Source organism: Gadus morhua, chromosome 17 (assembly GCF_902167405.1).
Source record: "Gadus morhua chromosome 17, gadMor3.0, whole genome shotgun sequence".
Taxonomy (NCBI): Eukaryota; Metazoa; Chordata; class Actinopteri; order Gadiformes; family Gadidae; genus Gadus; species Gadus morhua.
The window spans coordinates 6,280,738-6,304,764 of NC_044064.1; the positions used below are offsets into that span (position 1 = coordinate 6,280,738).

Consider the following 24,027-nt stretch of genomic DNA (forward strand, 5'->3'; position numbering starts at 1 on the left):
ATTCAAGATGGCTGCGCCCATTGTGACTTGAAGTATGAACTGTTTTCATTGTGCTTGGACCACTTTGTTGGTTTAAATGACAATTTCAATCACCCGTATTACTGCAATACCTTACTGCGTCCGTATCTCTGCCTATGGCCTAGCCTACTTATTTTGGAGCGCCTGGTCCTCTGCCAATGCTACCGCGACAACAGCTTTCCGGGTGGCGTCCATGTTTTCCTCCAACGACCGAGCAAAATAATAAAACGCTTGAAGTGTGGGCGTGGCATCAGATCCGAGATCCGAGTCGGTTCGCAGAGAATACTCGAACGCAGCATAGGTCTTGGTCTGCTTGATGTAAATGCGTTCCATGTAAACCAGATTTCTGGCGGTCCAATCAGCGAACAGAGGGAGTGGCTGAGAACGATGACGTCTAGGTCGCGCACCAGTTTCAGTTGTAGTCAGAGGAAGACAATGGAGAAGAATACGAGAGAAGCTATTCGGTCTGTTGTGGGACCGCTGCCGAATATCGATCAATTAAAGCCGGAGCAAGAAAAAGCTTTGCAGAGTTTTGTTGGTGGCAATGATGTTGTGGCGCTTCTCCCCCCGGGTTCGGGAAAAGTTTGATTTTCCAGCTGGCTCCGTTAGTGGTGAAGGAGCAGGTCCCGTCGCATGACATACGTCACGACCAAACGCTATGCGATTGGTTATGGCAGATCCAGTGTGGCACTGGAAAGATCCAATCATTTTAAAACTTCTACATCTACCCGCCTCCAAGTGAGTGAACGTTTGTCAATTGAGCTGTTCCAGACCTTCTGTACAAATGATATGAAGTACGATGGTCTGGTAGGACCAGGCTAAGTCTTGTTGTAGCTCTTACTAATCTTTCAAGTTGTTATTCCATTTTCTTTCGTCGTTTGCAAAACTAGACATTCTCGGGTTTCGGCACCAAATAATGTTCTGTAATCTATAACTAGTTTGCAAATTAAATGGAGTCGGAATCCTTTGTAAAAGACAGGTAACTTTACTGAGCAATCTCGCACATGTACATCTTTCAAAGCATCGCTTGTTCACTCTAGTCACTTAGCACATACACTTAGTACAGTGCAATGCATCTTGGGTACGTAGTCCTTTAACCACAGGAACTCTTTTGCAATGTAAATCTCCACAGTACTAACCCTGTGAATATGCAATTAGGCAAATGAAATGCATCTAAATAAATAAACAAACGCATGTTGCAATGTAAACAAATGAATATTCAATAATTAACTCAAAAAATTTGCAAATGTTAGAAGTTACAAAATGTGATTCTTTGCTTCAGCGTTATCTAAATAGAAGGCCATAATGGTAGTGTCCTGCAGACTTCCACAGACCTGTAGAATTATACTAGCGTGGCTAGTAAGGTGCTCAACCAAACACAATGCGTAGTTGGATCGAACTGTTTTGTAATTCATATCAGATACCTAATGTATTACTATATTCCATTTCATTTATAATATTATAAGCATCTCATGTGATCTTATATAGTCCCTCCGAATGATTTTGTCCACCCTGATGAAAATCTGTTGAAGTGAAAGATAGTGAGAGGCACATACAGTAGAAGCTAATTTGAGGCACATAGATGGCAGTAGCAGCTAGTTAGAGGCACAAAGTGGGCAGCAGCTAGCAAGAGTCACATAGCGAGCAGTAGCAGGTAGCTAGAGACACATAGCGAGCAGTAGCAGGTAGCTAGAGACACATAGCGAACAGTAGCAGGTAGCTAGAGACCCGTAGTGGGCAGTGGCAGCTTGTGTGGGTGTGTGTTAGGATGAGCTCTAATCTTCATTCTTGACCTTCTGTTCCATGGAGTTTCCATGAATGGTTCTGCAGGCTGGACATAACAGTATCAGAGTTGGCACCTAGCTGGAATTCATTAAATAAATGAAAGCATCTCATTATCTTACAAATACTATGTACTCACCAATCACCAACGCCCCCAAAACCACCAAAAGAAAAACCACCGGAGAAGCCAACCATCCATAAGTACTTCGACTGCGATGGGCCAAATCTTGAAAGAGGTATCCTGCAGAGCAAGCAGATTACATGTATACAGAATCTGTCTATAACATCACATCTGCCAATAACATCCCAGGCCAGGCCGATGTGTAAATCTAGAGGCATTCATGACTTCTCGAGTTGAAGAGAAAAGCACATAGTTACTCTAAATATTATTTATGTTGTTCAGGATAGAGGCCAGCATGAGATACCTCCGATGTCCTGTTAGAGGTCCCTGGTGAAGGCTAAAGTTCCTCTTACGGCCTGTAGGTGTTTTGCAGTATTGATCAGGACGTAGAAAGACCCACCATCATTTTAATTTGACAGGAAGGAATGGGATTTCATTCTTGTAATACACAGCCAATGATTGTCTTCCTCGTTTGTTAGGATCTGTTTTCCGAGGTCCTAGTTGACAATTATGTTTATTAAATTATTATTCAAAACATATTCAAATTGTTATTACGTTTTTTAATAATAAGCTTAGGTTAATACGAATGCGTTTCGGCCATAGGCTAGTGTGAGGCATTTATAAAACGACCCTCAATGTAATAAACTGTGCTGCCAGTTACAAACGGTGGCTGTTGTTGACTGCTAACGTCTTAGCTAAGTGCTGACACTCCATATACATGAAGACTTCACATAGAACTCTTGCATTAACCAATGGGTGACGTCCCAGACGCTACGTCCACCTTCAGAGTAGTAGACCTCCCTCTCCCTGGTCTGGTTGAAGAGCCCATGGTGAACTCTACAGGTGATGGGTCTGCTCAGGCTCTCCCACTCCACCTCCAAGGTGCTGAAAATGTTGTACAGTCTGTCGAGGTCCTGGGTGGTATTCATGGTTACGGCGGGCAGGGGGAGTCCATCAGCGTTCCACCAGGAGAGCTCTGGTTGTGGATACCAGCCATCAGCCTGGCAGCCCAGAACCACGCCGTGGCTGTTGAAATGCTTTATGGTCGTGACTGGGGAGGAGGCTCCACCTGGGGGTGGGGTTAGAGTTATGAGTGGGAGGAGGGTTGGGTTAGGGTTATGACTGGGAGGAGGAGGGTGCCCCTGAGGGTGGGGTTAGGGGGGGTAGTTCTACTTTATTTGTAGTAGATTCTGTCTCACCCACTAGAAAAGGGCCGTCTCTTGTTCCAACCTACCGGTAGCCAGAGGTGTCAAAAATATTCAAATTCATTACTCAAGTAGAAGTATAGATACTAGCGTTTAAAAATAATTCTGTAGAAGTTGACGTATCAACTCAAGCTTTTTACTTAAGTAAAAGTATAAAAGTACTGGTTTCAAAACTACTTAAAGTATTAAAGTAAAAGTAATGCAAGGGGAAAAAAATGCCATTAAGGGCAAAAGCTTAGGCCGTGCCACAGGGGCCTATAGAATTACAATCAGCTTTTTTGCCATGCTCACACTTACAAGGAATTTGGTCTCTGTATTTATCCCATCCGTGAATTAGTGACACACACACAGCACACAACTATAGCACACTATAGCCCCACTTCCCCAAAAAAACTTTTTTCTAAAGGCCACCTAATGGCTATAATGTCAATGTTGAAAAAATTGGGATGCACCTGTGAAAATGAACGCATATTAGTACAATGCAAATACATTAAAGAACCATATATGTGTACTACTGAGCATTCACATGTGTTTCATGGAGCGGAAGATATGATGACTAGTGCTTGGTTGGGACATTTCGCTCATCTACGTCTGCTATTTTGTAGCTGGAATGTGGCGCGATTTATGTCATGTCAGAGAATGTAGACGGGCTCTGGTCATGCGCAGGTGCCATGGCTCGCGTATAAACCAATAGGGTGTCAGAATGGTATATGTTTCTATTCTCATCAAACCAATCAAATTCACTCTATCTGATGGCGCGAATTATCTGAATAGGTTTTTTTGTTTGTTTTTTTGAACCCAGGCGGAATACAAACAAGCCGAAATTAAATAGAGTAATGAGTAAGGAGTAGAAAGTACAGATAAGTGCGTGAAAATGTAAGAAGTAGAAGTAAAAAGTAGGCTGAAAAATAATTACTCCAGTAAAGTATAGATACCCAAAATGTCTACTTAGGTAAGGTAACAAAGTATTTGTACTTCGTAACTTGACACCGCTGCCGGTAGCAGTCTTACCTACAAGAAGCGACATCTGGAAGGAGTACGCGTTTTCTCTGGACCTGACAAAGCAGTTGTACTTCCCCTCATCGGCCAGTCGGACGTGGAACAGTTTGAGGGAGATGATTCCTCTAACCAGATCTTCTGCTGACAGCATCGTCCTGTCTCTGTATGCCAGATTCTGATATTCATAAGCTGTCCGACCGTTTTCTTGCAGAAGGACAACATCAGGATCCAGGTCTTTCCTGTACCAATAGATTAGATCATCGCCGATGTCTGACGATGTCTCAGTATCGACCGACAGAGTGACATCGTCACCGACCAGTGCCCTTATGGTGTGAGCTTCCCCTAGACAGAGAGATGACCCAATGAAGAGGAAGAAGAGAGGTTGTGAGGATGGGGAACACAGCCCAAGTCTCTAACATCCACCTTGCTACATGCGGAGCCAGGAGAGGATCTGCTACTGGACACTCTCCTCTGACTCTAGTAGTAACATTATGGCAACAGTATGACAACCAAAAAAAGTGTATTGGTAATTATTGGATATTTTACCTGCAGAAAAGCTGATCAACAGCAGAAAGAGGACTGCCATGAGAAAACCCGAAGAGGTTCCTCTGACTTAATCAGGGGAACATGGACATCTGCCTTTACCTGAAATAGAATAATAAATATTATTAAAACATGGACATCCGTACCCAACATAACAATTATACATGATATTTTGACGAAAAACAACATGGACATATTCTATTCATGTATACAATTATTTAGTTTTGCATCTGGGAACCTCTGCCTATTTCACAAATCTGAATGTGCGAGTGCCTCACCTATAAACATGGTTTAAAGCCGCCACTGTTGTACCACCTGACTTTATCTTGCATCTCGTTGTGCATCCCTGTGTTGTAGAATGACAAAGAAAGGAACCTTGTACCTTGTATAGGACTATGCACCTTAATGTGTTCTTCCAAACTGCACAGACATGTGTCACCCGTTTTGAACGTTATCACTTTATTGAATGGATGTTATCAGTGGATATTAGTTATAACCACAGACAAGAACATCCAATCAAGAGATGACGTAACGCATAGAAATGCATAGAAAGGTAATAACTTATCACCACACAATGTTACGTTATCACTCCATTGAATGGACGTTATCAGTGGTCATGAGGTGCCTACTATACCTACCAGTAGGTTAAGAGGGCCGTTATCCTCGTATGGATGATGGGTGATATATTCTTGATTGATCATTTAATACATACAACTGACAATTCAAAACAATAAAAACCTATCTGAACTGATAAGATTCCGAAAGATCTTAACAATATTATCCATCCTTTTACAACATGTGTGCCAACACATGTTCCCTAAATGTTAGGTCAATTTCCATTTGCCTTTTTTTGGCTCTATGTGCCAATGAATAATTTAATGTTGTCTTTGAATATGTGATCCTTGTGACAGAGATAAACGCAGTGGCCTGCTAGGCTGCAGCCCAGGCGCCCAGGGGCCCTGGATTGGCCAGACCTTATTCAACTTTTCTTACAATAAAAAATATATATTGACCTCTATTGACCCATAAAAATAATCATTAGAAAATTAAGCAGCTGATAGGGTACATGTGTGTGCCATTTCATGTGGCCAGGTTAATAAAGTCAGCTAATGGTAATGGTCAGTGGCGTGCACAGGTAGACCCAAGGTGGTGCTATAGCACCTGCCCTTTGCCCCCTGACCCAATCAAGTGCCCTTTTGAAAAAAATAAAATAATCTGATTTTTTTTTTTTTTTAAACAGTGTATGTGGCCCATGCCGACATTATCATCTATAAAAGCTCGACAATTATAAACGTGTGATAATAATGGCCCAATATATATGCCCCTCCTCCTCGCACACAATTCTCTTCCTTTGTCAACGTGAACGCGCAGAGCGGACACAAACGGAGGCGCGTTGCAGCTGTAGTTCACAGCTGCTGCCCACACACACCTACTCCCCTGCCCTGCCCAACCGGCGATGTAACACATAAATGAATTGAGTCTAGAGTGTATTGTTTGCCCCCTAAGCCTCCTTTCTGGATACTGTGACTGGGGAGCTGAAGTCCCACTGCTAGAATCATTCAGTCCTTCCACCCCTTCACGGTACATGCCAACTGGGTAAGCACGCCAAACGCAGAAGCCAAGGAAGCCGTCCACATCCTGATTTCTATGGAGAAGACGAGGACCAGCTGAAGACAGAACTAAAGGTGTTCCACTCCAGCTTTCCTGCAAAAGACCTCAAAGAAATCTTTGCCATACTGAGGGAAAACAGTGGCCGGCTCATCTTTCCTGCCTTTGTGAAGATGATAAAAATCAATGAAACATTGCCAGTGACAACTGCTTCTGTGGAGAGATAATTTTCAAAGCTGAAAATTATCAAAACTAAACTAAGAAGTCTGTGTGGAGAAGAACGGCTCTCTGACCTTCTCCTGCTTGCTATAGAAAAATATATCAAGATCAATCATAGTGAGGTCATCAACATCAAGACATGGCACTGAGGAGGATGCTGCTTTAGAAAAGTGGTAATGATCACTCTTCACTTCGAAATGACACTTTAATGTGCCCTTATTTTTCCCTGAGCACCTGCCCCCCAAAATGTCTGTGCACGCCACTGGTAATGGTTGTTAACAGCTTGCAGATGCACTGTGAATGCCTTTTTAGCTCACTCGGTCGGTCGGTTGGTTGGTCCACAGAACAGCCTACGACCTACGTGATCGCGGAAGCTATTGCGAATTCCAACTTGTTTCTAAAGCAGTGCTGTTTTAGCAAAGGCTGTCTCCGTCTCAATGCTTTTTATGCATGGCACTAAATTCGTTTTTTTCTGCGTGATCTTTGGAAGTAAATCTATCTCATCGGATTTTGAAAATAAAAAGCTATTGAATTATAAGCACTGAATATTTATGCATTGAAATAACGTATCTGGATTTTTCCCCTCTCAATTTAACTCTTTATTTGTTCAATCAACGTTAAATAATTGAAATTTAAATGTTCAGCATCCCCAAATTCAACATAAGTCAGCTGCAAAATCCAATACATGAAATTCAGTGTTAACATCCGTGGACCCAAGGAAGAGCAATCGATCCTAGATGCTAGATCTTGATCAAGCAAGGAGAGCGAGCGGGTATTAAACTGAAACTTGCGACCAACCGAAAAGTGTGAGTTTGAAGAGTAGACAGACATGAAGTCATTCACGTGCGGAAACATGCACAAGCTTAAAGCTTTTGCTTAAGAGGCTAATGTTGATATCAATAACAATGACTTGCCAATGAGAAACGGAAAAGCGACTACGACCGAAAGGGGACGGGCCTCCGCAAATGCCGCAAGAAAGCTGGGAGATTTGTATCTTACGACTTGGACGTACCCGCTTACCATACAAATGGATTACACCATTAGTCCTAATCTGAAAGGAACTTATGCCGCTTTTCCACCGCACATGTAGCTCGACTCGACTCGACACGACTCGACACGGTAGCAGCACGGGTCGTTTTCCACAATGCAAATAGTACCTCCGGGACGTGGGCGGGGTCGGCTGCGCGAAAGGGCCGTGACGTATTTTTGTACGCGACGCAAACAACACCTACGCAACCCACACATGGACAGAACCCACATAACAACAATGGAGGACATCGATGCGATTACTATTATTAGCTGGCATGTTGAAGAAGTTGAAGAAGTGGAATATGTTGGCTGCGGCGCTGCTATGGCTGTTACCAGCATGGTTGCCATGTCGCTCTCGTGACTTCGTCACACTCTCTGGCCAATCAGTGGCCGGCCGTCTGCCGACGTCACCTTTTAGCATCGGCTCAGCTCGCTTGGAACCTAGAGCGAGGCGGTACTAAAAAAAGCAGCCACTTCAGGTACCAGATACCATGTTTTCGTGGTGGAAACGCCAAAAATGCGAGCTGAGTCGAGTCGAGTCGAGCTGGTACCATGCAGTGGAAAAGCGGCATTAGTTGTAATGTTGTGTTGATTGATGACCGACTTGCAGGTTTATTTGAGAATGAGAACAAGGGAGGAGCTGAGTCTGACTGACTCAGCTGAGAACCGTGCATTCCATGATTTGAATCACCGCTACCGGAAACGCGACTGAATGAACAAACTAACTAACGATTCTGAAAGATTCTTCTTGGCGAACTGACCAACGCGAACTGAATGAACGAAACTCACATCACTATCAAACGAATGAAGCTCTTATTTCCGCTCTCCTTGCTTGATTGCGATCTAGCATCTAGGATCAATTGCTATTCCTTGGGTCTCCAGATGTTAACACTGAATTTCATACATTGAATTTTGCAGCTGATTTTGGCATGTTGAATTTGGGGACATTGAACATTTTTAAGTTGAATTTTTTAACGTTCAATACTAGATTCTTTGTTGAACATTTAAATGCTGAAATTCAGAGGCCAAAAATCCAGAAACGTTTTGCCATGAACAAATATTCAGTGCTTAAAATTCAATGGCTTTTTATTTTCAAAATCCGATCAGACAGATTTACTTCCATAGTGATGATCAATAAGGGGGCCACCGCCTCACACAAATAGTGGCCAATTACCCCCTCAATATGCCACTCGTGCATATCCATAACAGTAGGCTACCACGTTCAATAACATCTTAACATGATCTCCTACAGAAAAACGAATAGAAAAACCTACAATTTACCAAACATTTAAAATATAAATCTAAGTTTGAAGAAAGTAATTTATTCCTCGGAGACAGCAAACAATCGATCTCAAACGGTCCCACATCCGCAGAGAGAGAGAGAGAGAGAGAGAGAGATTTACCTTGCAGAACAGTCCTGTGGCTGACTGAAGTCAAGTTCAAAATGACTACCGGCCAACAGAGGGTCGATTACAGCATTTGACAAAACTCCAGGGTTACGATCAATACTGTGGCGACCGTGGGCGTGGTCACCGTGTTCCGTGAGCTGCAAAGAATCCTGGGAGGGTTCGGAATTTTGGACTATTGGACTGGCTGTTTATGGTTTCACGTTCACGCAACGCAATGACCACACAGACGCTTTAGCGCAGTCGTGAACCTCAATCACAGGCCTTGCTACTGCGTCGCCTCGACGGAAGGTTAACATTTTTGGGAGGCGCACGTCAGGCACTTGCGATGGACGCATTAGGGTCCGCAAGGACGTAAGGGGTCCGTAACCCCCTTGTGTTGCGTGAACGTGGGACCATAATCAGCCCTAACAACTTCTGTCAATTTGAATGATCTGGCCTTTGATCAGTTGTCCCAAAAGTGGAACCCCAGTAAATGGCAAGGGATTACTTTTGCCACCATAGATTGGTCACCCCCGTAAAAGGCTGTTACATAAGGATCCTGGTGTTCAGTCAAGGTCTACACGCTCCCTCAGTCAGCAGATTATTTTATGCCATTTTTAACAATGTTCCTTATCATCTTCTTTATGCTTAGTGCTTTGACGTCATTGACATTTATTAAATTGGCCTTTGCCCCATTGTCAAGCTGTAATGTTCTTAATGACCCATTGACAACAAGTAGTTTAACCCAACCTCTTCCAAGATGTCGTCGTCCCATTCCATTGCGAACACAAACATGTTGAAGACTTCCAGCGCTTCGGTTTAGCAGAACAGCTTTTTTTTCTCTCATCATGCCATTTTTCCATTCTGAAAACTGCAACATAGCATACAGTTGAAATCGCTGTATCATCGACCTTTGCATTGTTGCAACTCAAAGGACATGGTGGCTTAATATAATCAATTTTTCGACGAACACCTCATACCATATACGTTTTATATAGGACGAGGAGATGGATGCTACATGGTAGGAAACATTTCTCTCTTTAATCTCTTCACCCTGCATGTACAGGTTCAACTGATTTCCGCTTGACCTTCACGCCAGTCAGGCTATAACAATAAAGACTCATAGCGCAATCTATTGGTTGATAATAAGTATAGCCGAGCTATCATTACAGGTCCCACAAGACAAAGGCTGACTGAGTTGGTAAAGAAGTAACCAAACCTTCATGAGTTTGGATCCTAACATTCATGAGTTGTTTCTAATCCTAATGTAGGGTGTGTGTGTGTGTGTGTGTGTGTGTGTGTGTGTGTGTGTGTGTGTGTGTGTGTGTGTGTGTGTGTGTGTGTGTGTGTGTGTGTGTGTGTGTGTGTGTGTGTGTGTGTGTGTGCGCAACAGCACGTTGAGTGGCTGGAGCAAAAAGGCCTTTTCGGAATTAACGTTTGTATCAAGAAAGAAAGACCCATCAGCATCATGCCTCTGTGGCGGCATGCTGATGGGTCTTTGTTGATACAAACGTTAATTCTAAACAGCATTTTACACAGTAGCCTATAGGAAAAATAGCCTACTGGCCTCAAAGCTAAATCAATGTAATTAAACACAGATTGTTGTTACTTGTTATGGGGAAACTCATGGTGGTGGACCGTAAACACCCTGCCCCTGTCCATAGTATAGGTCTTTATTGCTAATAAAATGAAATCAAATGTATTTATTAAGCACATTTAATAACAAGGTGGGGGGGGGGGGGGGTTGTTATAATGCCCACCGTTGTTCTTTTTTACTGTAGTTTATGAAATAAGTGTGTGTAGTGTGTGTGTGATCGCAGTGGCTTGGGTGGATTTGCATGCAGCATAAAGGCCAGTTCATCCTACTCCGTAAAGTGTTGTACGTAGAGACGGAGAGCCCTCTCGGTCGTGGAAGACACTGTCGGAGGCCCTCTCCATAGCTTTACGTGTGCATCCAATATTTTTTAATTATCCCTTGATTAGAAGCACAATTTATTACGGCACCAATTTAGGGCGGTCAGAGGTCCCTTTGCCTACGTTTGGTGTGATGCTGAGCGATCTGAAGCATAGGTCACAATCCACGATGGGTCACAATCCGATGGGTCACAATCTGCGGTTCATAACAGACCATCGTATTCTGTGAGTCAGTGACCCACCTGTAAATGCGGAAAAACGTTATTTCGTGCTTATGCTCAAGAAAATTAATCTATTGAATCTGCACGATTCACACGATTGTCTGACTTATTGCGTCCTACACAGAACGAAAGTCAAACCAAAGCATTTCAATTGAAAGAATTTCTTCGACTGCGTTTACTAATAGAACGTTTCTCTGAATATATATATATATTTACTCCGGTCAGTCACCTGATGCAGAATGACCAAAACACATTCAACCAAATGATTGCCATTTCAATTTCCTCGGACATAATTCTGTTCATATCATGCAGCTATATTTACTTCATGAGCTCATTACAATCAAGGTTTGTTATTAATATTTTCATCCACTAGAAGTCTGGGGAATTCTTAACAGATACCGCTCCGAACTGAAGCTGGCAGTTACTTACGTGAAAAGATAGTGGCTGCGAGGGAGCGTTATCATCATTTTCTTCTCATCCCACAAGGTTTAGTTGACTCAGTCACTCTTCCATTTACTGAGAATAAATGTCTCCCTTTAGTCTCTCTCTCCCATAATTGTTGCCACTGGGCCATGATCCCCCTCCACACAAGACATTTCCCCTCAGCCTTAGACAGATGTAATGTTACTTCCACATTTTGCTTCTTTACAGCTACTTTAGCTAATTTATCCGCTTTCTCATTTCCTGAGATTCCTGTATGGGCTAGGACCCACTTCAGAGAGATCACCACTCCTCTCAAAGACACACTTCTAATTGCCATCAGGATCTCATATATAAGATCCTGATGGCTCTTCGCTGTCCCTAACCCAATACTAGTGATGGCTGAAACAGAATCACTACAAATCAATACTTTTTGATTTACAAGTTGCTCAGACCACTTTATTGCCATTAAAATAGCATATAACTCAATAGTAAAAACATGCAAAAAATCGGATGTCCTCATATGACTCCACCTTTAACCTCTGAACCATAAAAGCCGCTCCTGTTGCTTCAGTTTCTTGATCTTTGCTACCCCTCTCTCCCAGCTTGCTTGAGTCGCCACTCTAACTGGATGATCTTCCCTCTGTCCCATCAAATTAACCCAGTAATTATCCAGTAACTGTTTTCTCCTCAACCAAAGTGGCATCTCCCCTGCGTCAACTTGCAATGCACATACTGGGGTTGTTCTCACAGCTCCTAAGCATATCCTAAGTGCTTTAGCTTGAATTATATCCAACTCAGACGCAGACCCATATACAATACTTCCATACTCCATAGATCTTATCAAATATACACATATTTGCTTTAATGAAGCAGCATTTTGTCCCCCAATCCATTCCAGATAGGCATCTACTCAGCACTTTTTTGCACTTGTCAAACTTTTGTGATGTGGACCCTCCAGGTAATTCTTTCATCAAAAAACAACCCCAGAAATTTAAAACTCTTAACCCTCTCCACATTCTTATCATAGAGCCTCACCTTTATCTCTTCATCTATTTTATTTCTTGTAAAGAACATAGTTTTGGTCTTATCCATAGAAAACCTAAATCCCCACTTTTCTCCCCACTCCACCACTTGTGTTATTGATTCCTGCAGTTTCTTCACAATATGCTTAACATTCTTCCCTCTTTTCCATAAACTGCTATCATCTGCAAATAAAGATCTACCAATTCCAGGCTGTACATTTGAAAAAATACCGTTGATCATGATATTAAACAACAATGGGCTTACCACACTGCCTTGAGGGGTACCATTTTCTACCCCAATCCTCTTAGAAATTTCTGGGCCCATTTTAACCTGAATACTCCTCTTGTTTAAAAAAATCCAGAACCCAGTTAAACATATTTCCTTCAATCCCTAATGTGTGCGTCTTGATTAAAAGACTCAACCCTCGATAGAGTTAAACATCATTAAAGTTATAGCCTTTAAGGCTAACGAAATTTAACTGAGAGCATTGTAATCCTGTTTTATCTGTTGATATGAAAGGTTGGTCGTGTTTTAACAACTGCCAGCAGAGGGCGGCGTTGATCAGCAAACGACCCATCACATTAATTATATTTATTTGCTTTGTAGATTAGATTAGAAAACTTTATTTATCCCAAAATGGGCAATTTCGTTCACAGTTTCCAGTCTCACATAATAGATTACTTAATAAATACAATAAATAGCAATAGGAGGTAGACAAAAACATATATCAAAGGCAATCCAACACACACATTTAACTCACAATTCATTTCAGCCCGTCAGTAACAACCACCCTGCCCCCGGAAACACCCAGCAACACTGGTGTGCTCTCCACCTACTCCTTACTTTTGTCATCATTTAGTAACCTGATAGTTGCAGGGATAAAAGAGTGGGAATACCTCATTGTTAAGATCGTCTTCAGACTAAATTTGAACAGGGACAACGTACAAAAGAAACATTTAACTTGTTTAGAGCAAGGAGAGATGCATTGTTGCAGGTTTTAGAATGCTGCTATTTTCCACCTGTAGTAAATTGGTACAGCGAGACTCATGAAAAGGTGGGCATAAACCTTTTTTTTTTAATATAATAATAAAAAACGCATTAGCCGAGAATCAATTATTTTTTTATTCATGGTAGAATGAAATGCAGATAATTTAAGTACATGTGATGAAATGTATGAGGGGCTTTTCGAAGCAAGAGTAGAAAGGTGCTGTTCAGTCAAAACATAGAAAATGGCAAACAATATAGGGACATTAAAGCTGCATAGAAGTCACACACAAACACACACACAACAATGTGCATACGAAACAAAATATTCCTTCGGTTAAACATAACCATGTATGGTAAACTGTTGTGTTAATATCGGTTAAACATAACCATGTGTAAACTGTTATGTTAGTATCGACCTGTTATGTTGAGTTGTTGGAGCAGAGAATACTAATGGTCTCCAGACATATGAAGAAAGAATATATCGCACAATGCATTCTTTTTTTATATGTTGCACATTTTACCTTCTTTTACTTTTTAATTTATTCATTCAACCGGTTCATTACCGCTTCTTAAAACGATCCACTTTTGGAGCCAGGAAGGTTTTTGTTATTTATTTAACAATGAGAAAAGTACACTACAAATATATATTTTTAGGATAATTGTCTTTTGATTGGCTGTAAATAGTCAATGTCACCCTCTCTAAAAGGGTCTTGGAGAGGGAACCTTGTGTTCAGTCAAGGTCCTAACAGGTGAGGTGGAGGAGATATTATAGAGCAGGATTCTGCTGTTGAGTCGGGTCTAGCCGGTGAGGTGGAGCAGGTAACATAGGGTAGGAACTTGCTGTCGTTTTTAGCCTGGATCTCAGAACAACCTAGTCCAATCATCACTCACTCTAGTCAGCTCCCCCTCTGTCCCCTTGTGTGATACGTACACCCCGGGTAGCCTGACATGCAGTCGGGCGAGCTGACAGAGCATTGACAGAGCAAGTTGAATTAGCCTATTTCTTTCTGGAATACGCAGACCTTATGAGAGGCAATTTATCTGATTCTCTCTTCTATCTGATCAAGTGTGAAGATCCTGTTTAGCGCGATATGTGTGATATATCATATATATTGTTTAGTATAGGGTTAATAGTCAAGTAGGATATAGTGATTTATTCCAATATAATAGGCCTACGAATGGAGCGAAATTAGAGTAATGCGTTTCGACTCGGGACCATTAATGTAAGGACATGCAAGTGTGAAAGTAAACTGGCAGACAGAACACCACAAGAGATTGGCTCACAATTTAACTTCAATGCAATAAGTCCGACTTGCTTTAAGGACGATGTCCTGAGAGGTGGGCACTTGGTGCACAATGGTATGAAGTCTCTGTGTTGCTGTTGCTCTGGCCCCACATGTTGTACGTACTATTAGACGTCGAGTAGGCTACATTATTCAGTGCAGACAAACCATGGTAAGAGTAAAGGTGAATGGGGTAAAACTAGCAATATACAGCTGCTAAGGAATATGCCAGCTCCACCAAGGAAACATTCTAGCAAACGCTCAGCAAGGCTATACAAAAGATGAACATTTTCCGTAGTGACTTACATCAGGAATATCATAAAAAAACACCAATACTGGATAGTTTGTAGCTGCCAACCAGGAATATCACAATATTTGCCCTTTGTTTGGGAGGGGCTTAGGGCAGGGGGAATTTCCTCGAAATTTAGCCTACTGCTCCTTTTAGTGAAACGGAGTCAAAATGGTAACGGAATTCTAGTGATGCCATTAATGTAAACAAACCGCCAGGGTAATGGCTTCTAGCATCCAGAATAACAGTTGATCTACATAGTATTGTATCAAAAAAAGTATAGCACAGAACACCACATCACTAACCTGATACAAGCAAACTCATCCCCAACAGGGATAACGCTCAAGCAGCCTGGTGCCATACTTACAAAAACTAAAATACACATCTAGCAAAAAGGTAACTAAAACACAAATATGCATAAGAATCATCAGTTCTAATAAAGTTATGCATCAATAAAAAAGTCACGCATATTGGCTTCAGAAAATACTGGCTCATCGAAGTGAGCTTCGTAATTCTTTGCAATTCTTTGCGTCAATAATGGTAGTGTCCTGCAGACTTTCACAGACCTGTAGAATTATCCTACGGTGGCTAGGTGGTGCTCAACCAAACAATGCGCAGTTGGATCAAACTGTATTTTAATTCATATCAGATGCCTGATGTATTACTATATTCCATTTAATTTATAATATAATTGACATCTCAAGTGAACTTATAGTTCCTCCACTGCATGAGCGTGGCTAGCAGTTGTAAACATTCGGGGCTGTAGCCCAGGAGTTACAGTCCTTTAAAAGGGGGGTTCGGAGGTCTGTCCTCCGAGAAAATTTGAAAATCGGGCTGACGAAATATGCAATTGTAATGTAGTTTGAGAAGGAAAGGAAGGACCAATCATCATGTCAGACTCAGGTCGGGTGTGTGTGTGTGTTTGTGTGTGTGTGTAGGCGTTATTCAATTGCCTGGTAACCTACGGTAATATTCATACTGGTTTAAATAATACATTTGATAGTATTTCCCATCTTTGCCTCTGCAAGAGTTTTACCAAAGATATTTTATTACTGTCCTTCTCAACACTCTCCGATCTTAATAAAAGGCTGGCAGCACGAAACAGCCATATCGACGTGATACACTATGCATAGAGAAGAAAGAATACCGGTGAATTTGCAACAAATTATTCTAAATCTGCCCATATATGGACACGTCAGAATTTTGCGGTTTTCACTGTTTACAATGTTGCATCTCTGGCTACTGGTAATGCAACCACAAAGAAGTATACTCTACGGGGGTATTTTCTTCATCATTATTTTCTTTTTACTTTTGACGGCACAGCGATCCGGGGCTATTCCCAAAAGATCCAGGGCTATAGCCTCGAATGCCCAGGTCTAACAACGCGCCTGCTCAGTTAGAGACACAAGTCGTTTTCACACATGTCCTCTGCCTTTTCGCCGCATTTGTAAATCAGGACATTTGAGCCTGAGGGTGATTCACACTTATTCACGCTTGATATGCGGACATCGATGTTATTGCAACATCAGTAGAATCAAAAAGGGGTTCAGAGCTCGGCGAACTGGGCTTGCAAGAGGCGGGATAAGTGCGGCCGCTGTCAATCCAGGTGGTTTTGGTTTGACCACAGACAGCACGGAGGTGGAACGGAAAGAACTCATTGCGATCATCTTAAATGTTGCTGCACCGATGCATCAGATAGTATTCCGTTGCATCCACATCGATCGATGAAAGATTGGAGCATGAGTTAGACACAAATAGAAGAAACAACGAAGAAAAAGGCATTGCAAATGACTGCAGGGACAAATGTAATAGATTTCTGTGTTTAACTGACAAAACAGGGAGTAAAAGGACGGGACCCTATAATGTTCAGCTATTGTTGTAAATAAAAAAAAAATAAAAAAATGATATATACGCGTGCAGCTGTGAACTCATGTTATGTCGTTTTTTGAATGATGTGTACTTTTAGGGTTATGATAAGACCTATCTTTTAGCTTTCGCCAAGAATGACTCTGAACGTGCGTGTTGAACTCTCAACACGCCAACTCAAGTGGTGTGAGAAATACAGACTTTATACTCCTCATTCAATTATAAGGTAATTAACATTACCTAAGGATAAAGTACCCCAGGCACAGGGGTTCAGGAGATTTTCGGGATAGCAATGTCAGGATATGTCGTTCAAACATAAGGCCCATCAGGAGAATAGCAGGATTTACGTGTGTGTGTGAACGCAGCTATAGATGGAAGTAGAAGCTAGTTAGGGCGCGTTTCTACCGGTGGGTGCGGTTTGGTTAGGTATGAATAGGTGCAGAGCGGTTCGCGTTTCCACCGCCAGAAGTGTGCGGGGACCAGACTTAGCCGTACTTATCTCTCTGTGCTCATCCGTTGGGGCACCAAGCAGTCTAAAAGGGTGCCAACATGTTTGAGCTACACACGCCGTCCGTTAATTGGTCGACAGAATCATCACTTCCGTGCGACCGGGGGATAATTAGGGCTGGGTAAAAAAATCGATTTAATTTACATTTTGCAATATCGATTCACAGGGCATGAGATCGAATATATATATTTTTTTTTGTTACCATTATTATTATTTTTGTACCTTAATAAACAATGCCTTAATGCAATATGCAGTGATGGAATGTTGTTCAAGTACCCTTTCACTTGCAATTCCTTTCTTATTTCAAAATTGTCCTTTTTAGACATGAGACAGTTTTGTTTACAGCTCCAATTTACAAGTTTGCACTTAAAACCTGTTGTTTAAGATGAAGAGAAAAATTAAAGTACAATTGTATTTTGTAACACAGTTGAGCTATTTTCATTGTTTAAGAGCAGATTGAATCGAATAGTGATTAATCGAGTCAGAACCTTATGAACCTTACGAAATCGAATCAATTTAGGAAATTGGCCACGATACCCAGCCCTGGGGATAATAACAAACAAACACAGTACCCCCAAGGTACTTCTGGACAAGGATGAAAGCAAAAGTTTGCTGTCCTTCTTGGACGTCCTACATTTTTGTTTATTGTGTCACCCAATTCTTTTTCCTTGGATTTATTAGCAGGCAACACTGCGTCTGGCTTCTATGAAGTCACGATGCTTACGTAGCTACAGGGGCTATCACCATCCGGCTTAAACCCGACCCTACCGTAAAGTATTCGGTCGGTGGAGGAAACGCGAGCCGCAACATGGCTGTGCCTAACTGCACCTACACTATCGGACCTAATCGTACTGGGCCTAAACGCATCCACCGTTGGAAACACGCCATTAGAGGCACATAGCGAGCAGTAGCAGCTAGTAAGAGGCACAAAGTGGGCTTTAGCAGCAAGCAAGAGACAGATAGCGAGCAGTAGCAGGCAGCTAGAGGCACATAGTGGGCAGTGGCTGCTTGTGTGGGTGTCTTAGGATCTCAAATCTTCATTTTGGCCCGTTCTTTCCATCTCGTTCTAGGATTTTCTACAAAGGGTTCTGTAGGCTGGACAGAACAGTATGAGAGTTGGCACCTGGCTGAAATTCATTTAATAAATGAAAGCATCTCATTATCTTAAAAATACTATGTACTCACCGATAATAATAACAACAACAGCCACCAAAAGGAGCACCATCCCAAAAGCAATCCATCCATCGCTAGTTCCACAAGACCGGGCCAAACCAGAAATGATGTTCTCTGCAGAGCAAGTACATTTACATTTTTATAGAATCTGTCTATAACATCGCATCTGCCAATAACATCCCACGGCAGGCCTAAATCTAGAGACATTCATGACGTCTGGTTAATACGAATACGTTTTGGCCGTAGGCTAGTGCGAGGCATTCATACAACCACCCTCAATGTTATAAACTGTGCTGCCAGATATAGAAGTGTTGACGCTCCATATACCGTATTTTCCGCACTATAAGGCGGAGTATAGGCTAAGCCGCAGCAGCTAAATTGAATGATGTTTACATACATAAGCCGCACTGGAGCCCGCCGCTTAAAAATCCATAGATTTAGGGGGCCACCTAGTGGCCGTTAGCTATAGAATTCAAAGATTAGCCGCACCGTTATATAAGCCACAGAATCGCAAAATGGGAAAAAAGCCGCAGCTAATAGTACGAAAATTACGGTACATGAAGTCTTCACCGTCATAGAACTCTTGCATTAACCAATGGGTGACGTCCCAGACGCTACGTCCAGGGATATCATCACCAGACATAACAGGACCTACCAGGAAGGTGTATCTCCGTCACCCTGGTCTGGTTGAAGAGCTCCTGGTGAACTCTACAGGTGAAGGGTCTGCTGAGGCTCTCCCACTCCACCTCCACGGTGCTGGAAATGTTGTAGAGTCGGTCGGGGTCCTGGTTGGAAGTCATGGTTACGGCGGGCAGGAGGTGTCCATCAGCGTTCCACCAGGAGAGCTTTGGTTCTGGGTACCAGCCTTTAGCCCGGCAGTCCAGAACCAGGCCGCTGCTGGTGTAATCCTCCAGGGTTATGACTGGGGAGGAGGCTGCACCTGGGGGTGAGGTTAGGGTAATGACAGGGAAGAGGAGGTCCGTTTTTGGTGGGGTTAGGGGGGGGTAGTTCTACTATATTAGTAGTAGAATCTGTCTCGACCGCTAAAAAAGGGTCGTTTCTTGTTCCAACCTACCGGTAGCTATCTTACCTACAAGAAGCTGGACGAAGTACTTGTTTTCTTTGGACTTGAACAGGCAGGTGTAGTTCCCCTCATCGGCCTGACGGACGTTTGGCAGTTTGAGGGAGATGATTCCCATCTCCAGATCTTCTGCTGACAGCATCGTCCTGCCTCTGTATGCCGGATTCTGATGTTCAAAAATGGTCCGACGGTTTTCATGCAGATGGACAATATCAGGAGCCAGGTCTTTCCTGGACCACTCCACTATAGCCTCGCCGATGTCTGACGACGTCTGAGTATCGACCGACAGAATGACGTTGTCACCGACCAGGGCCCTCATGGTGTGAGCTTCCCCTAGACAGAGAGATGACCCAATGAAGAGGAAGAAGAGAGGTTGTGAGGATGGGGAACACAGCCCACTTCTCTATCATCCACCTTGCTACATGCAGAGCATGTAGTGGACACTCTACTGGACACTCTCCTCTGACTCTAGTAGTAACATGTGGCAACAGTATGACAACCAAAAAAGGGTGTTGGTAATTATGGGATGTTTTACCTTCAAAAAGGTGGATCAACAGGATGAAGATGACTTCCATGAGAGGCCTGGACAGGCTCCCTTGACTTAATCAGTGGAACATGGACATCTGCCTTTGCCTCTAATAGAACAATAAATGTTATTAAAACATGCACATCCTTACCCAAAATGACAATTAAACATAATTGACAAAGTTGCACGGTACCCCTTGTATAGATAATAATAATAGTAGTAATAATAATAATACATTTTACAATGTATAAACAATAATCTCTAAACTATATCATTACAATGCTATTGATTTAAAAATAACGTCCTCAACACAATTGTTACCTCGTGTAGACTATTTCTATTTTTAGAACATGTCCTGCACGTAGGGATATGCAGTAGGACTTTAGGGCTCGGCCCGATACTGTGCTCAAAACGCTCATGCGATTTATTTAATACCCGGGTCCAGGCAAGGCCGCCTTAATGCACAGGCTTACCAAAGCCCCAGGGCCTACAACGATCAGGGGCCCATCATGAGCTTTATTTAATATACTGGCTCAGGATAGGCCCCCGATCGGCGTAGGCCAAAAACAATGTGATTTCTTGGGGCCTACAAAGATCATAGGGCTTGAAAATACTAATAAAAATCATATTGCTTTGGTATTTGTCGAATTTTCTGTCCATCACTTGATATGATTTTTTTTTTTAATACGTTTTGCACTCTGGACACATGCATTTACACGTTTTCATTGTAAGACCCCCTCTCAGGGGGCCTACGATACCGCTCAGCCCCAGGGCCCAATTGCAGGTTAAGGCAGGCCACAAATAGTATTGTGGCTCCCCCATGGAACACGGAACCGGGCGACCACACCCACGGTCGCCTTTAGGGCAGGCGCATTTCATATGATATCGTACATTATAACGCTCATAGAAGTTACACAACGACACAAGTACCCTGCGTGCGACTTTTTGGATAGTTAGTTGGATAGTTTGATAATGCAGCGTTTGATTCGTTTGTGTAAACTATACATACAAACCATATCGAGGATATTAACGTGTTCCTTGTTTCCTGAAGAGCGAAAGTGAAAGAGGGAGTTCTCCCAAGAGAAAAAGGGGAATCTTTAGCGATTGTGTTGTATATGTCGCGGTCATGGCAGCTTTTAAGGTGTTAAAATTGTATTCACTGAGTTGTTAAGACAGCAGACAGAAGAGAGACAGGGAAGTGCGTTGATCCTCGTGAACATCGAAGGACACAATAACTACCTAACGAACTGGTTCAACTTTAAAAGGGAAACACATTTACAGGTGTAGGCCTACAGTGAGCAGCATGTGGTGTAGATGTTTGAGAATCTCAAACATCTACACCACAGGCTGCTCACTGTAGGCCTACACCTCTAAATGTGGAAATGAAGTTACCTGTGAATCATCGCTCTGGTATCCTATTCTCAAATTGAGAATAGGATACTTGAGATACCAGCGCGTTGATTCACAGGTAGCGTACCAGAATCAACGCTCTGGTATCTCAAGTAGCGCTATTCTCAAATAAGGAATAATTGAGATACCAGAGCGTTGATTCACTGGTAACACGTGGCAATAGTGAAACAGATCCGAAAGATTAAGTCCGGATTGATAAATGATATAGGCTTTTGTATCGATACAATAACCTATATAACTACATAACACGCAGGAAGGACACACCTGGCAAACACGTAGGCCTACAGATGGAGAGGATGTCCAAAAGTATTATACGTAGGCAATTTACCTTTGTATGTCCTTGGAAATGTGTTTTCGATGCATGCAGGGTTATTCTAGCGGCAACTGTGATCTCATTGGCCACTGCATGAATTATGCATTATGGGGGATAGGCAGGGCCGGATTAACAATTTCCTGTGCCCTGCAGGCAGCAAGACTCAAGGGTCCTTCCACCACTACCACAAAGCAACAAACGAAAAGTCGCAATCATTAAGAGCATATAGCCTATACTTTTATACGATCAGGCTTCTCCATGGCTCAGTGGAGATGTATAGCCTCAGCATAATTCAAGAGACAAAACAGATGCACACATTTTTAACATAAGTTTTTACAATGAATCTTTCACAGAACTTGGTGGCTACAGAGTAATTATTAAATGTTCCAATATCCAATCAATTATCTTCTGACTGCAACAGTGAATTAAAGCAGACAGGTAGGGAAGCCCTACTTTAAAACCAGAGATTATTTTTTAAATGCAAAAATATGAAATAATCACCAGCCATGAAGTAGGCAATTAGTGTGCATTGAGTAAAAGTGAATCATTGGCTACACTGTTGCATGTTCAAAGTCAAGATTATGTTTATTGTTTCACAATTCAACATTTGATGTTGATGCACTATTCATATTATTTTACTTTATCAAATGGGCCTTACAACTGGCCTCTCTTCAAGGCTGAACTCATGAATACACAAACTATTTAATTATTAGGCCTAAAGGCGTATATTTGCTTTGAATGGTGAGCCTAACAACACACTGGCATTCCCGACTATATGTGAATAACTCATTCAAAGTATTTCATAATAGGCCTAATACATGTCTTTTAAGTCCTTTTGTTTAGGTGACCCTGGTCTAGCTTAAATCCATGCACAACATAACCATAAACTCCTCATTCAGGCTGCTAATGGGCAGCTTCAGTTTGCAGAGGTGGGGGTAAGTCACTCATGTGCAAGTCACAAGCAAGTCTCCAATCATAACCTTCAAGTCTCAAGCAAGTCCCAAGTCACTCTGGTGAGAATCAAGCAAGTCACAAGTCAAGTCATTGCTCAGGTCAATTAAGTCACAAGTCAAGTCATACAAAAATCTGATGATCTAACCCAGTTTCCACATTTAAAAATCGGCAAAGAGAGTGGTTCATAAGTTGAGTTTTATTTCAACATTAACGATAACAATGTCTTAACATTAATAACTCAAACTATTCAAAACATTCCAAAACCATTATGTGAATAGTTTGAAAATGTTTTTATGATCATTACCTCCAACCTATGAACAGAATCAAATAGAACTTCTAGGTGGCTGTATACAAGAACAGTTCAAGTCAATCAGTCAATCTCCCTACATTTTGTAGAATATTATTTGCAACACATGGCATCAGACATGAAAAAAATGAATATTTCAAAAGTAATATTACATACAAATACTGTAGGAAGGGGAAATAGTAACACACAAGCCTGAAAGCTGGTAGCGATCTTGCCTAGCGACATACATCGTCTTACAATGCATTGCATTTGCAAAAAATGTAATTTGACAGTACTTAGTCACTGAGTTGTGAACGATGGGGTCGCATTATCACCCCGCCATGGCTGAACAGTGAACACACATTCGACAGGTGCACTTGATGCAGGGACTGCCCTAACTCTTACCGCCACCTTGAACAAAGAGGGGAGAGTGCGCCTGTTCATGGCCCAAAACTGAAGGCAGCTCTGTCCATCACAAATGTCCAAGTATTGGTTCGACTGAATTTGGGGACTGGAACTTGAATCCATCTTACGTTTTTTGCGGTATGCTGAGAACAGCCCAGTCTGACGCTCTGGCTCTGACGGTGTAATTTGTTTGATGTTGTGGTGATCGTGTCACTGATTTTTGAGCTGCAGACCATGCATACCGCTGTCCTCTTTTTCTTACTATCATCGACAATGTAATCCTTGAACCCAAATTTAATTATTTTTGGTCTTGCCGCCTCCATGACTGCTGCTCCTGTAATGACCTACTCACCCAGCGGCAGTTTGTCCAAGCAGAGCACAATCACCCGAGATGCGTGCATTCATTGCACTGTAAAATCACCCGATCATGCTTCAAAATAAAATTACAAATAT

General features: G+C 42.2%; 2 protein-coding genes across 5 annotated transcripts; both read right to left on the reverse strand.

The window, feature by feature from the left end:
• Positions 1–994: 994 nt before the first annotated feature.
• On the reverse strand, positions 995–9,054 carry LOC115529476 (butyrophilin subfamily 2 member A2). 2 transcript variants are annotated; one of them, XM_030338236.1, is made up of 7 exons: positions 8,928–9,053; positions 4,947–5,014; positions 4,672–4,770; positions 4,138–4,467; positions 2,703–2,990; positions 1,940–2,041; positions 995–1,849 (listed from the first exon to the last, which is right to left on the reverse strand). In XM_030338236.1, exons 3-7 carry the CDS (start codon positions 4,709–4,711, stop codon positions 1,794–1,796), a joined length of 816 nt encoding a protein of 271 aa, XP_030194096.1. In that variant the 5' UTR covers positions 4,712–4,770; positions 4,947–5,014; positions 8,928–9,053; the 3' UTR covers positions 995–1,793. The 2 variants fall into 2 exon arrangements, with proteins under 2 accessions (XP_030194096.1, XP_030194097.1); XM_030338237.1 differs by lacking the exon at positions 4,947–5,014 and having other exon boundaries at positions 8,928–9,054.
• A 4,542-nt stretch (positions 9,055–13,596) lies between these two features.
• On the reverse strand, positions 13,597–22,053 carry LOC115529483 (butyrophilin subfamily 2 member A2-like). 3 transcript variants are annotated; one of them, XM_030338251.1, is made up of 7 exons: positions 21,945–22,053; positions 20,216–20,315; positions 19,690–20,013; positions 19,255–19,539; positions 18,612–18,713; positions 18,516–18,521; positions 13,597–18,483 (listed from the first exon to the last, which is right to left on the reverse strand). In XM_030338251.1, the coding sequence occupies exons 2-7, from the start codon at positions 20,253–20,255 to the stop codon at positions 18,464–18,466; spliced, it is 777 nt and encodes a 258-aa protein (XP_030194111.1). In that variant the 5' UTR covers positions 20,256–20,315; positions 21,945–22,053; the 3' UTR covers positions 13,597–18,463. The 3 variants fall into 3 exon arrangements, with proteins under 3 accessions (XP_030194111.1, XP_030194109.1, XP_030194110.1); XM_030338249.1 differs by having other exon boundaries at positions 13,597–18,521; XM_030338250.1 differs by having other exon boundaries at positions 13,597–18,521; positions 21,881–21,997.
• Positions 22,054–24,027: the final 1,974 nt, after the last annotated feature.